Source organism: Diceros bicornis, chromosome 13 (genome assembly GCF_020826845.1).
Source record: "Diceros bicornis minor isolate mBicDic1 chromosome 13, mDicBic1.mat.cur, whole genome shotgun sequence".
Classification (NCBI taxonomy): domain Eukaryota; kingdom Metazoa; phylum Chordata; class Mammalia; order Perissodactyla; family Rhinocerotidae; genus Diceros; species Diceros bicornis.
In genome coordinates, this window is record NC_080752.1 from 10,277,293 (window position 1) to 10,296,792 (window position 19,500).

A 19,500-nucleotide genomic window follows, 5' to 3' on the forward strand; every position below is an offset into this window, starting at 1 on the left:
GTTGTCTTTTCATTTTCTTGGTAGTGTCCTTGGGAGCACAGAAGTTTTTAATTTTGGTAAGGTCTTAACATCTTGCACATTAGAACATACAGTATGCTGTCTGTTGCCTGTTGTGCAGAGATTAAAAGACTGATAAGTGAGTCTAAAACTGCAAAAGAGGAATAACTGGCGTGTGTCTGTATTGTGCCTGGGACTGAGAGTTGGGGGTGGAAGAGAGAGGCTTAGTGGTAGATGGAAAGGAAGAGTGGGAGTAACAGATCTTATTACTTCCTTGACTGATTCCAGGGCATGATTAGGTCCAAGTTAAGTCAGACTAGTGGGGCTGGAGAAGTTGCCCATTTTGCAAAATGGTTTCTAGCATTCTTCCTGTTGTGTAGTCATGGCAGGAAAGAAAATTTTCCATAAAATTTTCCCATAAACTTACCACTTTTTAGGACATTTCCCTTATATGAAGAAGTTAGGCTCTAATCAAGAACCAGGAGTCCTTTACATTCTGCTCTACATTATATAAATGGGTACAGTTATCTATGGTCAACATTAAATCCCAAGCTGGGCTAGAATTTGACGGCTATACCATCAAAAATGTATATTCTTAGACTGACTTTAATTTTAGATTGAGCAAAATGTAATCATGGAGGTAAATTTTATACCAAAAAAAATTTTTTAAGCCAAATAATGATTTTTCTCACACTTTCTTCTATTAGCACAGGTTGATGGGCTAAAAATGGGGATGATTCTTTGTTGTCTAAGCAAGAGTAATTTTCTCTGAAAAATTTGAGAGACTCAGGTTGGTTGGCACAATAAAGTTCTGACAGTGCTCCAAAGGGTTATTCTGGAGACTAGAAGTAGTGTGGGTATATAGTCTTTGCCATGGAAGTGTCATTTCCAGAACATCTTGCTTATAATTTTGAACTCTGTGTCTAGAGTAGGACTTCATTGAAATATGTTTCCTTTTAAGCCTGTGCTGCTGTGCCTTTTGGATTCTCTCAACTGAGTGTGTCTCTAAATTTCCATCTGTTTCTAGGCTATAAAACTGGGCTGTTTTCTGTCTCTTTCTATAACTCTTGATTTCATGCCCATGCAGTGTGTTTCTGTGTTGCTATCTTATACTTTTGTTTCTCCTTTGTTTAAGGAATGGATCACTTTCCAGAGAAATTTTTATTCAAACATTTGAATTGATTTTGCTGCTATTCTCTACAATGGTTTAGTTTTAAATTTTAAATAAGTTTTTGATTGTGCAGGTACTGTTTCCCTTTTTTCTTGAAATGAGATGATGTTTTTTATGTAGGGATTTTTATCCTTAATGTGAGGCTACTTTCAATTTCATTTTGCTGTTCTCTTAGGATTTTATATTAATAAAATCATTTAAATCATTAATCTTGCTTTGTGGTATTTGCCATTTAGAGGTGTGTGGATAGTATATATGCTTTTTTTTAATTAAAACTTTAAAAAGTTTATACATGTACATTGTGAAAGATTCAAACAATCTGAAAGTACATTAAGTAAAAAGTGAAAGTTCTCCTTAATCAACTTCAGCCTGCTCTCCTATCATCACTTATCAATTTTTTTGTGTGTGCCTTTCTGGTCCTTCTTTGATCTATTTATCCACATATAATGCATGCGCACATGCATGTACACACACGTTGCCTGTTGTTTTGTGACTTGCATTTTTTTGCCTAGTAGTATATCTTGGATAGCTTTCCATATCAGAACATAGAGATAGCTCTACTTAATTTATAATACACATAGTAATCTATTTAATCATTCATATATTGGTGGGCATTTTGATTTTCTGTTTACAAATGATGCTGACATGAGCATTCATGTACATATGTCTTTGTGCACTTGTGCAACTACTTCAGTAGCACAACTCCTAGAAAATAGAATTACTGAGCCAAAGGGTATGCAAACTTAAATTTTGATGGACTCTGCCAAGTTGTCCTCTGAAAAGGCTGAACCAATTTACTCTACCACAAAGTATAAGGATGCTGGTTTTTCCCACCACCCCCACCTCCCATCCTTGCCATAGCTGGATATGACAGTCTTTTTATTTTAACCAATCTGAGGGGTGGAAAATGAAATCACATTGTTTTAATTTGCATTTTCATGATTACCAATGAGGCTGGGCATCTGTTCTTTTCTTTTTTCTTTTCTGTGAATTGTTCTTATCCTTTGCCCATTTTTGTTCTTTTTTTTTTTAATTTTATTTATTTATTTTTCCCCCAAAGCCCCAGTAGATAGTTGTGTGTCATAGCTGCACATCCTTCTAGTTACTGTATCTGGGCATGGCGGGAGAAGTGGTGCGTCGCTGTGCGCCCGGGATCTGAACCCGGGCTGCCAGCAGCGGAGCGCGCGCACTTAACCGCTAAGCCACAGGGCCGGCCCTGCCCATTTTTGTATCGAGTTTTTTTTCTTTATTTGTTAGTAGGATCTCTTTATATATGATGTGTATTTCCCTGTCACCTTTGTATGGTGAAACGTGTTCTTCCAGGCTGTTGCTTATTGATTATATATATGATGTCCTTCTTTGTTCAAAAGTTTTTATTATTTACGGGGTCAAACATAAAAAATCATAGCTATTTTGATTCTAGTTTTGGAATGCCTTTCTCTGTCTCAAGAATATTTTCCTCTAATAGTATCAGAAGCTTTTTTGTTTGTATTGTGTTGTTTTAGAATGTTAACTCACCTGGAATTGAGTTTTGCATATGGTGTGATGCAGGGATCTAATTTAATTTTTTCCCAGATGGGTAGCAGTTGCACAAATATCATTTATTAAATAGTTCATCTTTTCCCCCTTGATTTTTAGATTCTGAGTCTATCACTTATTGAATTCCTATTTATACTTGGGTCTGTTTCTGGCCTCGAGTTTCATTGTTCTCTTTGTCTATTTTTATAGCAATATTACACTGTTTTAATTGTTCCAGCTTTATAATATTTTATGCTACCTGGTAGGACAAGTTCCCATTTGTAGTTGTTAATAAGATTTTCAATTTTGGCTATTCTCTCATGTTTACTCTTTTTGATATACTGGAGAATCAACTCATCAAGTTTCATTTAAAAAAATTAATCCCAGTCGAATTTTGATTGAGGTTGCAATAAATTTATAGATTAATTTGTGGAAAATTTAAATATTTACAGTATTTAATCTTTCTCTCCAGGAACACAGAATTTCTTCTTTTTATGATATTGGTTTTAAGTGTTTCCAGTTCCTCTATACAATTTTTACACATTAGTTTTAGGTTTATCCATAAATTTAAGTTTTTATTGCTGTTTTAAATGAATTTTTTAAATTGGGGTATAATTGACTTGAATAGAATCTTTTAAAATGAATATTTTCTAATTAGTCATTGCTAGTTGATTGGAAAGCTATTGATCTGTTTGTTTATAAGAAGCTAGTAAGCAAGATAAATTCTTGTTGGTTCTCATAATTTCTTTGTGTGTGTGTGAGGAAGATTGGCCCTGAGCTAACATCTGCTGCCAATCCTCCTCTTTTTGCTTGAGGAAGATTGTCACTGAGCTAACATCTATGCCCATCTTCTTCTATTTCATATATGGGACGCTGCTGCAGCATAGCTTAAGGAGCAGTGCATAGGTCCGCGCCTGGGATCTGAACCCGCAAAGCCTGGGCCGCCGAAGCCCGGGCTGCTGAAGCGGAGCGCATGAACCTAACCACTATGCCACTAAGCTGGCCGTACATAAATTTTTTAATGTACTCAAATACATCTGTGATGCTAACTTTTGGAGCCTCTCTGTTTGAGGCTATTTGCATAGTGAATTGGATTTTCATGTCTCATGCTCTACTTGTTCTATAGTTATTCTTTGACTTTGCTCCTTTCTTGTATACGCTTCATTTGCTGTTGAGCCAGTTTGGTAGTTCTTTGCCTTTATTGGTATGTAATTTGTAGTTTAGCCGCTGATTATTTCAGACATTGCTCCAGGAAGAACCTGGATGAGTTTGTCAAACTTCTCCCTGACTTGTCTAAGTGCTCTCGTAGCAGGTCTTGAATCTAGTAGCATAGACCACGTTTTTAGGAGTATGTTCTTCAGGAGATGGTTCTGGCTGTAATAGCTAATAATGAGATTTTGCTGTGTCTGATAGTGTAGTGTAGTATAGATATTATTTCTATTTTACAAGTGAGGAAACCGAGATCTAAGAAAGCTTAAATAAATTTCCCAGAGTCACACTGGCTTGTGACAGAGTTTGGTTATAAAATCTTATATCTTAACTTCTAGTTCAGTGTTCTGAGTATATGACTTCATGCAAGGTTCTTATTTTCTTGTGATCTCTCTAAATGCATTTCTCCATTAGTTTGATAATTTTGCAGATGCTCAAATGTTATGTTTACAGATATTATTGAATTCAGAGTTTGGTATCCTTTGCATATTTTTCTCAAGTGTTGATTCGTGAATCCAGATAAATTGTAGTTCTTAAAGAGAAACTGAGCTGTTAAAATGTTGTGGTTATTTTGTGATGAGTCTCTTTACAAATTGCATTCTCAAGTAGTTGTGTCTCTTAGGGTGACTTTCTTACTTTTGGTATTCCCTGGGTAAATGATATTCTCATTTTAATGTTATTTACATTTTTAAAATAAGAAACAAATACAGTTGGGCCTGCTTAGTGTTTAAGAAACCTCTCTTTCATAAGGTAAAATAGGAGAGGCTAGGGCTTCATCTGAGTGGTTTGATGTATGTCCTCCGAGTGTTCTCACAGGAACTGAATTAACTGAATTCTAGGCTCTTAGACCACCTGCAACAATATTTGGGTTGTAGCGATATGAGTCTGTAGCTTGTAGGCTCAGCAGTGACTATAACAATTGATCATTTAATTAACAAGATCAGATGAGTGTTTCCTAAGATTAACAAGACCTCTGTGACTATCCATTAACGTTGGCAGTTTTCCAATTATTGCCTCTGAGCTCCTGGAATCCCTGGAGGTTTCTGTGCCTGGTCTTCATCTTTGACCATTTTCCATCCCCTTCTAGTATAGGGAATGCAGATTGATTCAGAATGGCTGAGTTGGATTAAAAAATAAAAATACTGGAAATGACCAACCAGAATGAAATTGGAGTGTGATAATTCTAATTCACAGTTGCTGTAGGGGCCATTTGGTATGTAAATCATATACCAAAATCCTCAATTTATCTGAGAAGCCTTCTGCAGAGTGTTAGAGGGATATCCGGGCTTACACAAATGAGGAAATGGTCTGTTTAGTGGCTTCTAACTCACCCTTTCTTTAAGTTTTCTTTATTGTTTTGTCTTCTTGCCACTGCCTCTGAAGAATCACCTTCTTCCCCAAGCAGACAGTACTGGTAGAGACTGAATTCCGTAGGAAAAGTTGTGCAAATATGAAGAATTGCCTTTATTAATTAATAGTAGGGCTCAAGTCGCTATTGCATCCTTTGTGAATATAACCTATTTACCGCCCCTGAATCAGCATGTTTCCTGGCACTTTGTAGACACTCAATAAATATTTATGGATTTAAAATAAGTTCCAAGTATTGCCTGAATTAAAATTTTTTTACATGAAGAGTAAAACATCTAGGAAAATGAAATAGTGCTATAATTGTCTGCAGTTGAATGGATTATATCCCTCCTTTTTTCTTCTTTGCAGGATGTAAGCTTTTAAAATATCACTCTTTAATTAGAGAAAGAAGTATGCTTCATGTTAATTTGGAGTCTGTCTGCTAAAGCTTCTTGCTTAAGAAAAGATTTAGCTTGGTTTATAATTTCCATAGTTTATAGTTAATATGTCGATTTGCAATTAAATAGGCATGGTCAAATGCAGTGCACACATTTGGAAATACAATGAGGGCAGACTAAAAATGAGATTGGAAATCCGCTAGCAATTTAAGTCAAGTATTACACTCAGCTTTTCTCCCCCTGGATAGATAATCTTTCTTTAATGGTGATCATAGGAAAAATTCTTTTTCTAACCCTTTGTGGGTGAATCTGGAAGGAACCCTAAACAGTTGACCAGTTTTAAGTATCTGGGCACTGTGTAGCAGTTCCTACAGTCAAAGAAAAGTAAGTTCCCCAAGACTGGCAGATATTGTTTCTGGCAAGTCATTATCAGACATCTCATTTAGAGTAATTGGAAAAAGTTCTATTGGAAATGCCTTTGAAATAAATGAAAGGCTTACATGAAGTGTTGCTGGGATGCTGTAGGCTCTAAAGCTATTGTCTGCAACAAGTACCAGACTGGTGAGTCTGGGTGGCTCCAGATAGTCCCTGCAGCATTTCCAGGTGTTCTGCTGAAGGTGCATTGTTGACAGTACATAAATAGAATTTAGATTTTAAGGTTCACTGATCTTATAGGGAATGCAAAGTGAACATAGTCTTAAATGATTCATAGATGTGTCAGCTATTTAAAGGTCACCCAGGGCCGGCCCGGTGGCTTAGCAGTTAAGTGCGAGCGCTCTGCTGCTGGCGGCCCGGGGTTCGGATCCTGGGCGCGCACCCACACACCGCTTCTCCGGCCGTGCTGAGGCCGCGTCCCACATACAGCAACTAGAAGGATGTGCAACTATGACATACAACTATCTACTGGGGCTTTGGGGGGAAAAAATAAATAAATAAAAATTAAAGGTCACCCAATAGTTTTAACTCACTCGGTTGCTTTAAAAATACATTTGTATCTAGTATCTCTGCTATGTTCCCTCTATGTAATGCAAGGCTCAGTAGCAGTCCAATGGCACTTTCAATTGCTGCACTAACAGGAGAAAGTGACTGGCATCTGGATCTCTTCTTGGCTTTGAGGACTTGCCATTTATGCATCATTTGTACCTTGAACTCTGTTGTTGTTGTTTTGTTTTTGATTATTTTGTTCACATAGAACCACATTACCTAAATTTAGAAGGAAGGAAAGACAATTGCTAAGAAGTGAGTGAGAGAAGCTGATCAAGATGATTTGAGATTTGATACTATAAAATTGTCAACATTTGCCTAGTTGTAGTAAAATAAATAGAGTGCCATTCTTTACTTGTTGAGAACGTGGTGCTTTTTTCTCTCTCCAAATCTTAGTGTGTGTTTTATAAAAGTTGCTGAGTTGTTTTTCAGCTTCTTAAAGGAGAAAATGAAAGTAAAAACTTTAGACAGTTACTCTAAATGTATTGAGTTTATACGTTTGTCACTAGAAAACTACTATTTTTAGTTGAATAGCAGCTTGTAATTGTAGTTATTATAGTTTATAGTATTTATAACCTGCTGTGGTTTTGAGTGTTGCTCTTAAGACTGTAGTTAGTAACCCACTAGGTTTTAATTGCTAGGAAATTTCAGAGAATGTGAAAAAGTTTTGGTTAAGCCTGGGAAATATCCATTCTTCCTTTCCTCAAAATTGGCATCAGTAACTACTTAATGACAGCAGAATGCTTTGAAAACATGCTATGTAAAGTCTAGCTATTATTAAAATACCATAATAACTAGTGTGTAAGTGATAGTTGCTTTTTTGTTGCAGAAACTCTGTGGTAAGAGGAAAGCTTCGGCAAAATCCTTAAGAAAAATATAGTATAAAAAAGTAACTGGTAAATAGAGGATTTTAAAAAATGGGATGTGGTGAGAAATAGACACATGTATAGGTTTGACATGGTTATATTTATTTAAATTCCTTGTTTCCTTGGACTTTGCAGATAAGATTGTTTTCTCTCTTTGACAAACTGTGTAATTATTTTTTAAAGTATCATTTGTATACTTCTACAATTTACTACCAGTTTCTCTTTTAAAAAAAGGGAGATGCCAAAACCCATTTTAATGCAATAGAAAGCTTGCAAATTTGAGCTCTCCAATGTCAGGAAACAAACAGTGTGTGTACTAATTTCTAAATTACTAGCTGTGCTTCTAGATGTTTATGTTGTTCATACAGCAGAGGCAGTCTGTACAGAGCAATCTGTATTGTTGGTGTTTCACTGAGCATTTGCCATTGTTTAGTACTGTTTGTCGCTGCGTTTATTCGCTGTTACCACATGCTATAATCTCTAGACCAGATGAGAGCATCCAGCAAGCACAGACTTCAAGCAGGAGCCAAAGTAAGCAGTGGGAAATGAAGTTGCTATAAAATTTTGTGGACGGTAGTTGCAAAATGCTGTTTGAAAATTGTACATAGTAAATGAGAAAGTAGGTCACACCTCATCTTTTATAAAGTCTTTCCTACACCCGTCTTTCAAAAGTTTGCTTATACTTGGTGATCAAAGTAGGCATTTAAAAATGGTGTGGAAATAATTTTAAAATAATAACTTAAATAATTAAACACTTTTGTATTTATTTTCATTTTCTTTAAACGATGGGAGTCTTTTTTAAAAGCCTATTACAACAACTAAATACACTTTTGATCATTTCTTCTGACGGAAGGGACTATGTGACTAAGAAAGAGACACGAATGATACTATGGTTTTTGTTTATTCTCATCAAACTTTATACCCAATTTTAGTCAGCAAATAAACTATTTAGAGTTTGTTTTGCTTTGCTGACTGCCTTACTGTTAGCTTACTTTAATAAGCAAGAACAAGTTTAGCCAGCATTTTTGGAAATAGAACAAGGATAAAGAATGTATGGGTTCTGCAATCTGAAAAAAGAGAAAACTCACCATAGCCTGGGTAATTGAAAGAGTTAGTTTTTGTAAAATATGCAGTTGAAACACTGTACTTTAAACAGGAGGTGGGAGAGTGGGCTGCCTCAAATCTTAAATTTGAAATTAAAGATAAAATTTAAGTTATCAAATATTTATTGTACACTTACTATGGATAAGATAAAAACCCATTTAGAGAGTCTTAGGAATTTGGAATAAGATGATTGTTGTAACTGAACATTGAATATAGTTCTTGGGTGTCCTGATATTTGAGAGTAAAAACATTTTTAAAATAGATTTTATAGTTCTTTTGACATAATAAAAGGGAACATGCAAGTTCATGTGGAGGAAGAAGCTTTTCAGTATTCAGAATTGTCTGTTAGATCTGTTTTGTTTTCTCATTCCAACCATGGGGAAATGGTAGAACACCATAGCATCTTATATGACTTAGCTCAACTATTACCCTGTACCCTGACCTAATACATCATTTGTAAGTCCTTAATAATGATCATCACAATCATACTAATACTATACTATTGACCTTTCATAGGATATTCATATCTATTATCTCACTTAAGCCCCTTGATTGGTCTTTTTATCAAAACCATTAAAGTGAATACATATGTACACACATACATATATTATAACATAAAAATGGTATATACATATAATATAAAAATGCTTCCAGATTATTTAAGATAAGTGTCTTCATGATGACAAGGACGGTAATTTGGTGGCTTTTTTCCTCTGCTATGTGTCAGTCTTTCTGGTAGGCAATTTATATACATTATCTCATGTAATCATCACCACTAACTTATAAAATAGGTATCTGTATTCCCATTTTACAGATGAGACCTCTCTAGTTGCAACTAGGGAAGTAGGAAATGGACTTTTGAGAGTGATAAGGAAGATTCTGGTCTAGGTGGAGAGACAGTGATACCCTAAGACACTATTTGGTTATGTGATCACTCTCCAGAGGGGTTGGGAGAGCTAATTTCGTGGAGGAGGTAGGACTGAGCTGTTTACTGAAACAAAACGGAAGAATGGGGTTTGTGTAAATTAGCTGATGAGTTCAATTTGTGTAAATTAGCTGATGAGTTCAACTTAAATGTGTTGAGTTTAAGGAAGGGAAGCAGAGATTTTATAGAAGGTGAGTACAGCCAACAGTGATAAGATTTTTTTTTTTTTTGCCTTGAATTATATAGATTTTTGTTAGGCATGTCTTTGAACATTATTAATAACATGAAATGTTAATGCCTTGAATAGTTAGATAGATTTTGGAATGATTTCATGGTTTGTGAACATTATAGCTACCATGCCCTATCTAGATTAAGGATATTTTTTAAGCAAAAAATATGAATGAAAAATATGTATGAAATCTCTCTTAAGTTTTCCTTTATTATTTATTTAATATACAAACAAAGCTTATTTACTGTAGAAAAATTATAATCTAGAAATTAACATGAAGGAAAAAACCAATAGTCCTTCCACTGGGTTGAATGTATTCTGATTTTTTTTCCTATGTGTTGTTTCTTTCAGAAGTATGGCTACACGCACCTTTCTGCAGGAGAACTTCTTCGTGATGAAAGGAAGAACCCAGATTCACAGTATGGTGAACTAATTGAAAAGTATATTAAAGATGGAAAGATTGTGCCAGTTGAAATAACCATCAGTTTATTAAAAAGGGTAAGGACTGTGAATGCCAACCAATTTAAACCAGCAAGAAAACGAGAAATTAAATCTACCTTTCCTTTGAGTAATGAAAAAAATCAGAGTATATTAGAATTTCTTGCTTGTGGAAGGTGGTCATGGTGTTTGAGAATGGCAGAACTGGAAATTCCACTTTGACCTGGGAAGAAATTAGACAGTAGCAAGCATTCCTGCCTTGGTCCAGGATCAGCTACAGCTCAACTTAACATCCATATGTGTGCACTTGACCCTTCCCAGCAGGCAGACAATCAATCTCTTTTCCATTTCTATTTCTTCTTTTTCCTTTTCTCCTCCCACTTTTCCCTTTCTTTCTCCCCTTCCTCCTTTCCCTTTTCTGTTTTCTTGTGAACCTGCTTCCTTCCTCCCTCCCTCCTTTCCTACCTTTCTTCCTTTCCTTTTTTCCTTCCTCCCTCCTTCTTGGGATTCTCTCATTGTTGCCATTCTTTCAGTTTTAAAGTCTCCTTTTCTGGTGTGTGCATCACCATCTTCAGTGTGAAATGCTAAGACTAACAGTTATCAAACTAAAATATGTCCCATCTAAAAAACAGATACCTTGCATTTCATGATAACTCTCCACTACAGATTGCCAAGACCGTGGTCATTAACAGGTATTTTGACCTACTACAAGAAACACTGGAGGAGAAATACAAGAGTGGGAACAGCAAGAAATAGTTGAAGCCTGATGGAAAAAAGATATATGAGCACCTGATAGAACCAGAGAAACTTGAGGATGAAGAATGGCTCATTCACACACATTCTTACCTCTTATCTCAGAAATTGGAGTAACCTGCTTCCATTCCAGAGTAAATAAATCCTCTCTCCTTATTCTCTGGATTTAATGCCCTTTCTCCACTTCACAGATAAGCATTGTGAAAGAGTAGTCTACATTTTTTGCTTTTTCACTTTCTACTCACTCTTCAACGCTTTACCGTCAGGTTCTATTTCCATCTTCATTGAGAGTATTCTTACTGATGCTACCAATGATCTTCTCTATCAAATATGGGGGATATTTTTAGTCATTTTTCTTGTAGCGTTTAACTCTCACTGTCTTTTTGAAACTCATTCCTCCTTTGTTCTCTGTGATACCATTTCTTTTATCTTCCTGCTTCAATGACTGCTATTTCTTAAGTCTTCTTTGATAGCTCTTTGTCTGCAAGTTTCCTAAACCATGACACTTCTCAGGGTTTCATCCTTGGTTCTCGTCTCATTTTATATATTTCTTGCTGGATGGTTTTAGCCACGCCCAAGGCTTTCACTATGCTAATGATGCCAAAATCTATAGCTCTAGCACAAATCCTTTTTCTGAACTCCAGACCTATATTTCTAACCAACTACTAGGCATCCATCTGAATGTCTCACAAGTGTCAGAGTCAACATGTCAGAGGCTGAATGTATTATCTAAAATGTGATTGCCCTTTGTTTCCTGTCCTGGTTAATGGTTCTACCATCTACCCAGCTGCCCGAGCCAGAAATCTGGGAGCCATCCTATATTTTCCACCTCTCCCTCACTTTCCCAAATCCATTCAGTGAGTGGATCCTTCCAATTATCTTTCTCTTAATCTTGTTTTATTGAGTGTTTTTTCTCTATTACCGCTATCACCCTAGTTCAGGTCCTCTTTTTTTCCTACCTGGACCATCACTAGAACCTCCTCGTTAGTCTTTTTGCCTTTAATCCATCCTTGTCCCCTTCTAATTCATCCTTCTTGGTATAGTCAGGGTGATTTTTTTCTAAAAGGTGATATGAGCATATTCTTCTGCTTAAAATTCCTCAGTGGTCCTGTGTTGCTTCCAGAATAAAAACCAAATCCTTAGTGTGGCATACATAACAATTCCTTCATTAATCTTGCCCTTACATACTTTCTAGTCATAGCTCCCACCACTCTCTACACACATCCTAAGATTTGGCTGTACCAGCTTACTTCAGATTCATCAAAACTGTTATGCTTTCTCATTTCTGAGCCTTTATACATCCAGTTTACCCCATCTGGGGTACCTTGATCCCTGTCTGCCTGCTTTATCATTATTCAGGATTCAGCTCTGCTGCACCTCTTTGGTAAAGCTTTCTCTGGCAGTTTTCCTAGGTAGTTTGTGCTTACTTCTTTGTTTATCATAGCATCCTTTCATATTTCATCCTAGAACTTAGCACATTTATACACATATTTGTTACCCACTGGACTGTGAGGCCCCCAGGGGCCATGACCTTGCTCTTTATGGTCCCTGATAGTAGACCTCTAATAAATGTATATTGAATGAGTAGACTATTGATGTACCTCTTCAGATATCTTCCACTACCATAATTGGGGTAGAAATGCTATAGCAGGGGCCCAAAACCATTCTGTGAAAGTTTTGTGAATATTGGAGAAGCTAGATACTGGGATAAAGCCAACCCTCAGATAAAGGAATCAGGGGTCCTGATAGCCATTGTTCTTCTCAGGAAACTAGGAAACAGTTTGAGCACTGAGGGGACTGGATGTCGATTGCTTTGGAATAGAGGCTCCTCTGGAATTTGTCAGTCACGCATCTGTGCTTATGCCATGGTGGTTGGTAATGGTGAGGATTTGGAGATTAGAGATATGCACCCTCCATTCACATATTCCCACATTCTACCTAAATTCAGACTTTGGAAGAGGATGGTGAAATGTACTACTCTTACTATCTATCTGAATATATTCTTTCCTTTGCTAGCTGTGTTTTGGGGTAGCCAGTGGCATTCAGGATTAATTAGCTTCAGTTAAAAAAAAAAGAATATTGACTCCTACACTAATAATTAATGCTAGCAATCTCTTTATCTAAAGCTTTTTGCTGTTGGCCTTGAATTATTGCAGAGAATCTGAGTACCTGCAGGAGCAGCATACTTCCTACCACAGCAGAATGACTTGGGAAGAGGAAAGGGAAGGCAAGATAGGGTTTCTAGAGGGTGGAGCAAAGATATTGGTTAATGCTTATTTTTCTCTTTTTGCTGTTTATAACTTTGTGAATATATATGTGAAAGTAATATATGCTTACTATGGAAAATTTTAGAAACTACAGAAAAAAATTGTGTGTATGTGTTAAAATGGGGGAGGGGTACATAACCCATAACTCCACCAGCTTGAAGCAACCATGTTAATACTTTGGATCATTTCCTCTGTCCTTTTTTTTCTATGCACCCTCCACTCTTTGCTTATGATTTAAAGAATAATAATACAACAAACACCCGTATATCCACCACTGTGCTTAAGAAACTACATTTTGTTAGTGTAGTTTTGAACCTAAATCTTCCTTTCCCTTTAGGAGATGGATCGGACAATGGCTGCCAATGCTCAGAAGAATAAATTCTTGATTGATGGATTTCCGAGAAATCAAGACAACCTTCAAGGTTGGAACAAGACCATGGATGGGAAGGCGGATGTATCTTTCGTCCTATTTTTTGACTGTAATAATGAGGTAAGGAAAATTTTCACCTGCCCACATGGGCTTTAAGCAACTGATGGTCAGCTGTTAGAGAAAAATAAAGTGACTTTTTACTTATATTTACATTTTATACTGGCAGCAGTATTTTTTTGAATTGGTAAATTGAATAGGAAAAAAGGATGGTCTTGCTCTTGGAGTGTTAAAAACTATTTGGCATCAGCAACCTTGGGACCTAAAATTTGTTTTATTTTCAAAATAACAAGAATTTGTCTTGTTTGTTTTGTTTTTAAGTAAGAGTTGACTTGTACAATAATGTTAGGTAATGAAGCTGCACTATTACTTCCTAGATCTGTACTATTATCAGAGAGTATCTTGCCTTAGGATGTTGTTTACTGGAAAAGAAACACACATTTCTGGGAGGTTGGGAAAGCTTTCTATTTTAAAGAACCATAAAGATAGCCTGATTTGTCTTCTAAGAATGAAATGATCTTGAGAAAAGCAGGAAAGCGTTCTTTTTCTTTCTGGCATTTCTAATAATATACCCAGACATACCTTTGCGTAACTAAATGAATTTCTCGGAATCATTTAATTAAAAGGCCTGACTCTGTTTGACAGCTGTAATGTAAACTTCATTAAATTAATGCCAACAGCCTGAAAGAATAACAATCTGAAGTTCTGCCTTGAAGGAGGTGGGCTGTTCTTGGGTTGAATTGCACATGTGCCTCTGGTAGAGAGACTTGCTGCAGCCTTTCAGTTGTTTTAAGATGTAGCTCTCTTCTTCCAACCCCTAAAAATATGTTTTCACTTATTCTTCAAAGTTAACTTTAGAATGTTACCGCAGCTTTATAACTAAGGAATGTTTATTCACGATTAACAAGGGATACTTTATTCAAATGCAAATATGTTGACTCTTAAATATTTGGATATTTATGGAATTATTGAAAAGTATGCAAAAATGGAACAAAGTTTGAGGCATGTAATTCATACCTAATAAGTTAATAATACATTCTAGATGGAACCGTACACATACAGATCTTCTTTTTATTGCGGTTTGAAAAAAAATACACAGGAAAAACTGAGTCATGAATGAATTCTTATTGTGCTCTGTACTTATTTAACCTAGTTTATATAAATTGAACCACATGTTTAAATTTGAAAAGACTTTGCATGTTGATTAATGAATTAGACACATTGGATTTAATGCAGGGTTTTTTTGTAATCTCAAACTTTATTCTCTTTTCAGGGTAAAAGAATGGCAAATTCAGATCTTCCTTTTTTTTAATAACTTTTTATTTATTTCTCTTTTTAGATCTGTATTGAACGATGTCTTGAGAGGGGAAAGAGTAGTGGTAGGAGTGATGACAACAGAGAGAGCTTGGAAAAGAGGTACTTTGCAGTTTTCATACATGGCCACCTCAGTCTCAATTTGGAACTTAAGTAACAGATGAAATACTTGCCTCATTGTGGTCCAGAAAAAGAAAATGTCATGTGTCGATATGTAAAATGGCTTGTTTCAGAAGAAGATAAATAAGGGAGTCAGTTGGGCAGATCCAGTGTTTTCCTCTGAGCTATCCTATAACCCAGGGAAAACGATGGGTACTTAGAACCTTGTAATATTTGCTTCTTTTGCAGAATTCAAACCTATCTTCAGTCAACAAAGCCAATTATTGACTTATATGAAGAAATGGGGAAGGTCAAGAAAATAGATGCTTCTAAATCTGTTGATGAAGTGAGTAGCTCTGGCCTGCCTTAACAAAAAGTCAGGTATAAAAATGTGATTTTTTTAGTGGAGGTAAGCAGGAGAAAAAGAAATACTATGACAGATAAGTTTGCTTTTCTAGACGCTGGAGACTGAATGAAAAATTAGGCTTTGTCTCCTTTTTGAGTAGAGTCTAAAATGGGTTTTACAACTTCAGACTTGTTCTTCATAAGAAGTGGATGGGTGGTTTATTAATTCCAAACCTCTTTTCTCAAGCACTGGAAAATTGGCATTTTGAGAACTGTTATTTGGCCCATGATCATTTTTTTAAAATCTGTAACGTGAATGGCCAGTCATCTAGCTGAAGAGCCCCGGCTGCTTTCATCTCTTCCCTCCCAGAGCACATAGCTCCAGAGGGGCAGGGTTTCCACGGCTCAGCACTTCTCTCTTCCTTCATGCGTCAGTGGTCTCTAAGCTGTTGTTTGCAAGCCCTCAGTGCCCAGCGACTATTTCTAGTGTCTCTTAATTCACCTTTTTTTCCCCCTAATTCCCTGAATCTTCTTCTGGACCTTTTTTTTTTTTAATTTTTATTTATTTATTTTTTTCCCCCAAAGCCCCAGTAGATAGTTGTATGTCATAGCTGCACAGCCTTCCAGCCGCTGCATGTGGGACGCGGCCCCAGCATGGCCGGAGAAGCAGTGCGTCGGTGTGCGCCCGGGATCCGAACCCGGGCCGCCAGCAGCGGAGCGCGCGCACTTAACCGCTAAGCCACGAGGCCGGCCCTGGACCTTTCTTTTTTATCATATAGTCACTTTTGTTTTTTTATCCATTGCCAATTCCTATAGAGGTAAGGTTATGCATCAGAAAACATAGTGTTTTAGAATCAGAACTAGGAAGATAAGCCACTTCAGTTTACATTTTATCAAGTTATTGGTAGCCTATCAAGAAGTTTGTTTTGTCCTAAAAACACTAAAAAAATTGAATGCAACATGTTCAAATTTTATATGTATTAGTTGTGATATACTACTGTCTTAAAGTAAAATAGATGAAACTAAGAAATTATAATGTGTTTTTTTTAATGATCCATTTTGAAAGTTAATATAAAATTGACCTTTTAACAAGAGCTCAGCTATATGGAGTTTTAACAGTATCTGCTTTTTAAATTATTATTATTCTCTTTTTCCTTGACAGGTTTTTGATGAAGTTGTGAAGATTTTTGACAAAGAAGGCTAACTCTAAGCCTGAAAGCGTCCTTGAAATCATGCTTGAATATTGCTTTGATAGCTGCTATTACAACCTCTTTTTAAGGCAATTTTAATCTTTCATAATTACATCTCAATTAATGGCTGGAAAGTATGTATTAAGACAAATTAAATTTTTTAGCTTCAATTTTCTTTTTTTTTGGTCACCAGAGTAGACAGTAAATTTGGGTCTAACTTCATCTTAGCTATGGTGCTCACAAAACAAAGAAGGGTATTAGCGAGTTCTTTGTTTTATCCGAAAAAAATATCCCTTTTATAGTTTGTGCCTTCTGTGAGCAAAACTTTTCAGTGTGTGTGTAATTAGTAATTACAACATATTAGGATTAGGGATTCCCTACTTCCTCTTCCTGCAGGTTTTAAATTTCCAACCTGTTATGTGAATTTGTGGACCAAATTCCAAAGAAACTCTTTGTGTAGTCAGTTCTTGCATAATGAGTTTGGTAAACAAACTCATAAAATGAATTCCTAGAAGTGTTTTAGTATTTATAAAATAACTGACCATTTCTATAGAAAGGTAAGAAAACATAGGCTTTGTTTTACTACAACTTGTACGAAGTTGTGTGACAGGGCATAGTCTTTGCTTCCAGGGAGGGGCACTGGGGGTTCAGAGCCTGGCAGAATTGTCAGCTTTATTCTGACATAAATTCTGAGGATAAGGGGCAAGGATCACATCTAATGACATGTGTTCCTTATGCTCTATTATATAGTGTTATTAATGATTAAACTGATCTTAACAAAATTCCTAGCAGTGGAATTTTGAAATGCATGTACTTAAATTTATGGTAAAATGATTCAGTTAGTGTTTTAGTAACACTTCCAAGTTTTTTTGTTTGTTTTCTAGACTAAATACAGGGTTAGTATAAAGTAGAAGAAATCTAATGGTTAAATTTCCCATTTGTATTTTATTTTCTTGAATACTTTTTTTCATAGTTATTTGTTTAAGAAGATTTAAAAATCATTGCACTTTGGTCAGAAAAATAATAAATATATCTTATAAATGTTTGATTCCCTTCCTGGCTACTTTTATTCAGAATATTTTTTATTTGGCATCGTGTTGAAGCTTTGAAAGGTACAGAATAACTAAAAGGCTATAAAGTCCAAAGGAATTTTCTCTTAAATCTTCTTCCTTTAAAAGTCTCTGAGAAATTTGTTTTCTCCTTTCTAATCTTTTTCTGCCATCTCTAATGCAAGGTGGTATTCAAGGTTCTTAATAGGAGATTTATTAAAATGTTTCTCATTTTCACCACTTATACAGTTTGGTATACAGGGTTAAATTGGGCAAGGAAATTTGACTTTGTATAATTAAATTGATTTTATATTTAAAGTCATTGAGAATAGTGAGGACAATTTATGGATGTTCTTGTATTGTAATAGATTTGTTTATTTCTATGGGTGTGATGAAATTCATTTATTAATGACATATTTTCAAGATACTTGCCATTAGAAAACAAAGTATCCATAAGTACTGTAACATATTAGCCACCAAAATTTGTACTGAGATTATCTTGGTTTCTTGGAAGAGACTGTAATGAATTCTTATCTAGTGATTCAGTCCAGCCAATACAGAGGGATTTTAGTGGTAGTTTAATCAAACAGCTGTAGTGTGAAGCAAGAGTCAAGACTAAGATTTTGAAAGCATTCCTACTCACATAAATGAAGAAATCAGTTAGATGGGGATCTAAATATTCATATTTAGATTTGGTTTGCCTCATTTCATCAAATATCTTTTTGTGGCATTTGAGAACAAAAACCAAGAAACATAGTAATTACTAAATTGTGAGGCTTTGCTTTTTGTTTGCTTAAGTAGGAAAACATGTTGGCAATACTGAGTTTAGGAGTTGATTGAGATACATCTGACTTCACTAGTTTGGTCATTCCATTTGTTAAAGATACAGTCACCAAGAAGTTTTTGTCTTTCTTGAAAGACCCCAGTGGAAGCCTTGCTATTTTTAATAAAATTAACTAACATTATTTCCATTCAGTGATGTTGGATGTGTATGAATTATTTAGTAAATAATCTCAATAAATTTTGTGCTGTGGCCTTTGCTGTTTGCTGCTTCAGAGTTCTGTTCTCTCAAGCATATTGAAGATTAAGAAGTATCATATTTAACATGTGAGTCCTTACACGGCAAAAGCAGAGTTCAAGATCCAGGAGAATTTTCTGCTCTGTGTATTATGTTTGTGCGTCTTGAATTAAGCAGAAAGCATGACTTTATCCCATTCCTTCAAGAAGTAATCTGGATTGAGGCACAAGTAGCCTATTTTACTACTGGCCTGCAGCATCAATTGCTTGTCTCTTTGAGGGCAGCAGGCACTATGTCTCAGGATGCTGGGTTTTTTGTGGGCTTGTGGCTTTGTCCATGTAATTTAAGTGGTTGCCTGACATTCCAGTGGTCCCTGGAGATAATAGTGGCTGAAAATATTGGCCAGACGAGGTCAGCATCTTTTCCCTGGAAGTTTGGTCCTTCATCTTCAAACACATACTAATTGCACAAACCGTAGTGCTAAAAACACGTTCTCTGCCTTTCTAGAGTTTCCTTCCTAAAACTAACACTGGTGGATAGACCTTCAGAGGTCTTCTGTGGGCTACCTTCAGTTGTTCTCATGTAGCCTATTGCAGTTCTCCCTAGCCTACCTGCACACTTCAGCTAAATTAAGTACTCCTTAATTTTTTTTTTAATGAAAGAGAGGAAGTTCATTTATTGTGTACCAAAGGACAAAGGTAAAAATGGTCCTAATCACCTATCCCTTTATTTCCTCATCCCTGACTCTTGGATCCAGGTCTGCTTTCCTTTGAATGGGTGTGGTTGCTGTGATTGTGGTGTTAATTCTGGGCCTAAGTAGAGTTCTGCAGGTCACCATCTTTCCTGTCCTGA

At 35.9% G+C, this 19,500-nt stretch overlaps 1 protein-coding gene across 1 annotated transcript in view; it reads left to right on the forward strand.

The window, feature by feature from the left end:
- Positions 1-18,592, forward strand: part of CMPK1 (cytidine/uridine monophosphate kinase 1) — a 32,929-nt gene extending 14,337 nt beyond the window's left edge. The window contains exons 2-6 of the mRNA XM_058552350.1: positions 10,100-10,246; positions 13,544-13,696; positions 14,973-15,049; positions 15,296-15,392; positions 16,554-18,592. Of these exons, the coding sequence (XP_058408333.1) occupies positions 10,100-10,246; positions 13,544-13,696; positions 14,973-15,049; positions 15,296-15,392; positions 16,554-16,595 (516 nt within the window). The 3' untranslated portion in view covers positions 16,596-18,592. The remainder of the gene's footprint in view (positions 1-10,099; positions 10,247-13,543; positions 13,697-14,972; positions 15,050-15,295; positions 15,393-16,553) is intronic.
- The last annotated feature ends 908 nt before the right edge of the window (positions 18,593-19,500 follow it).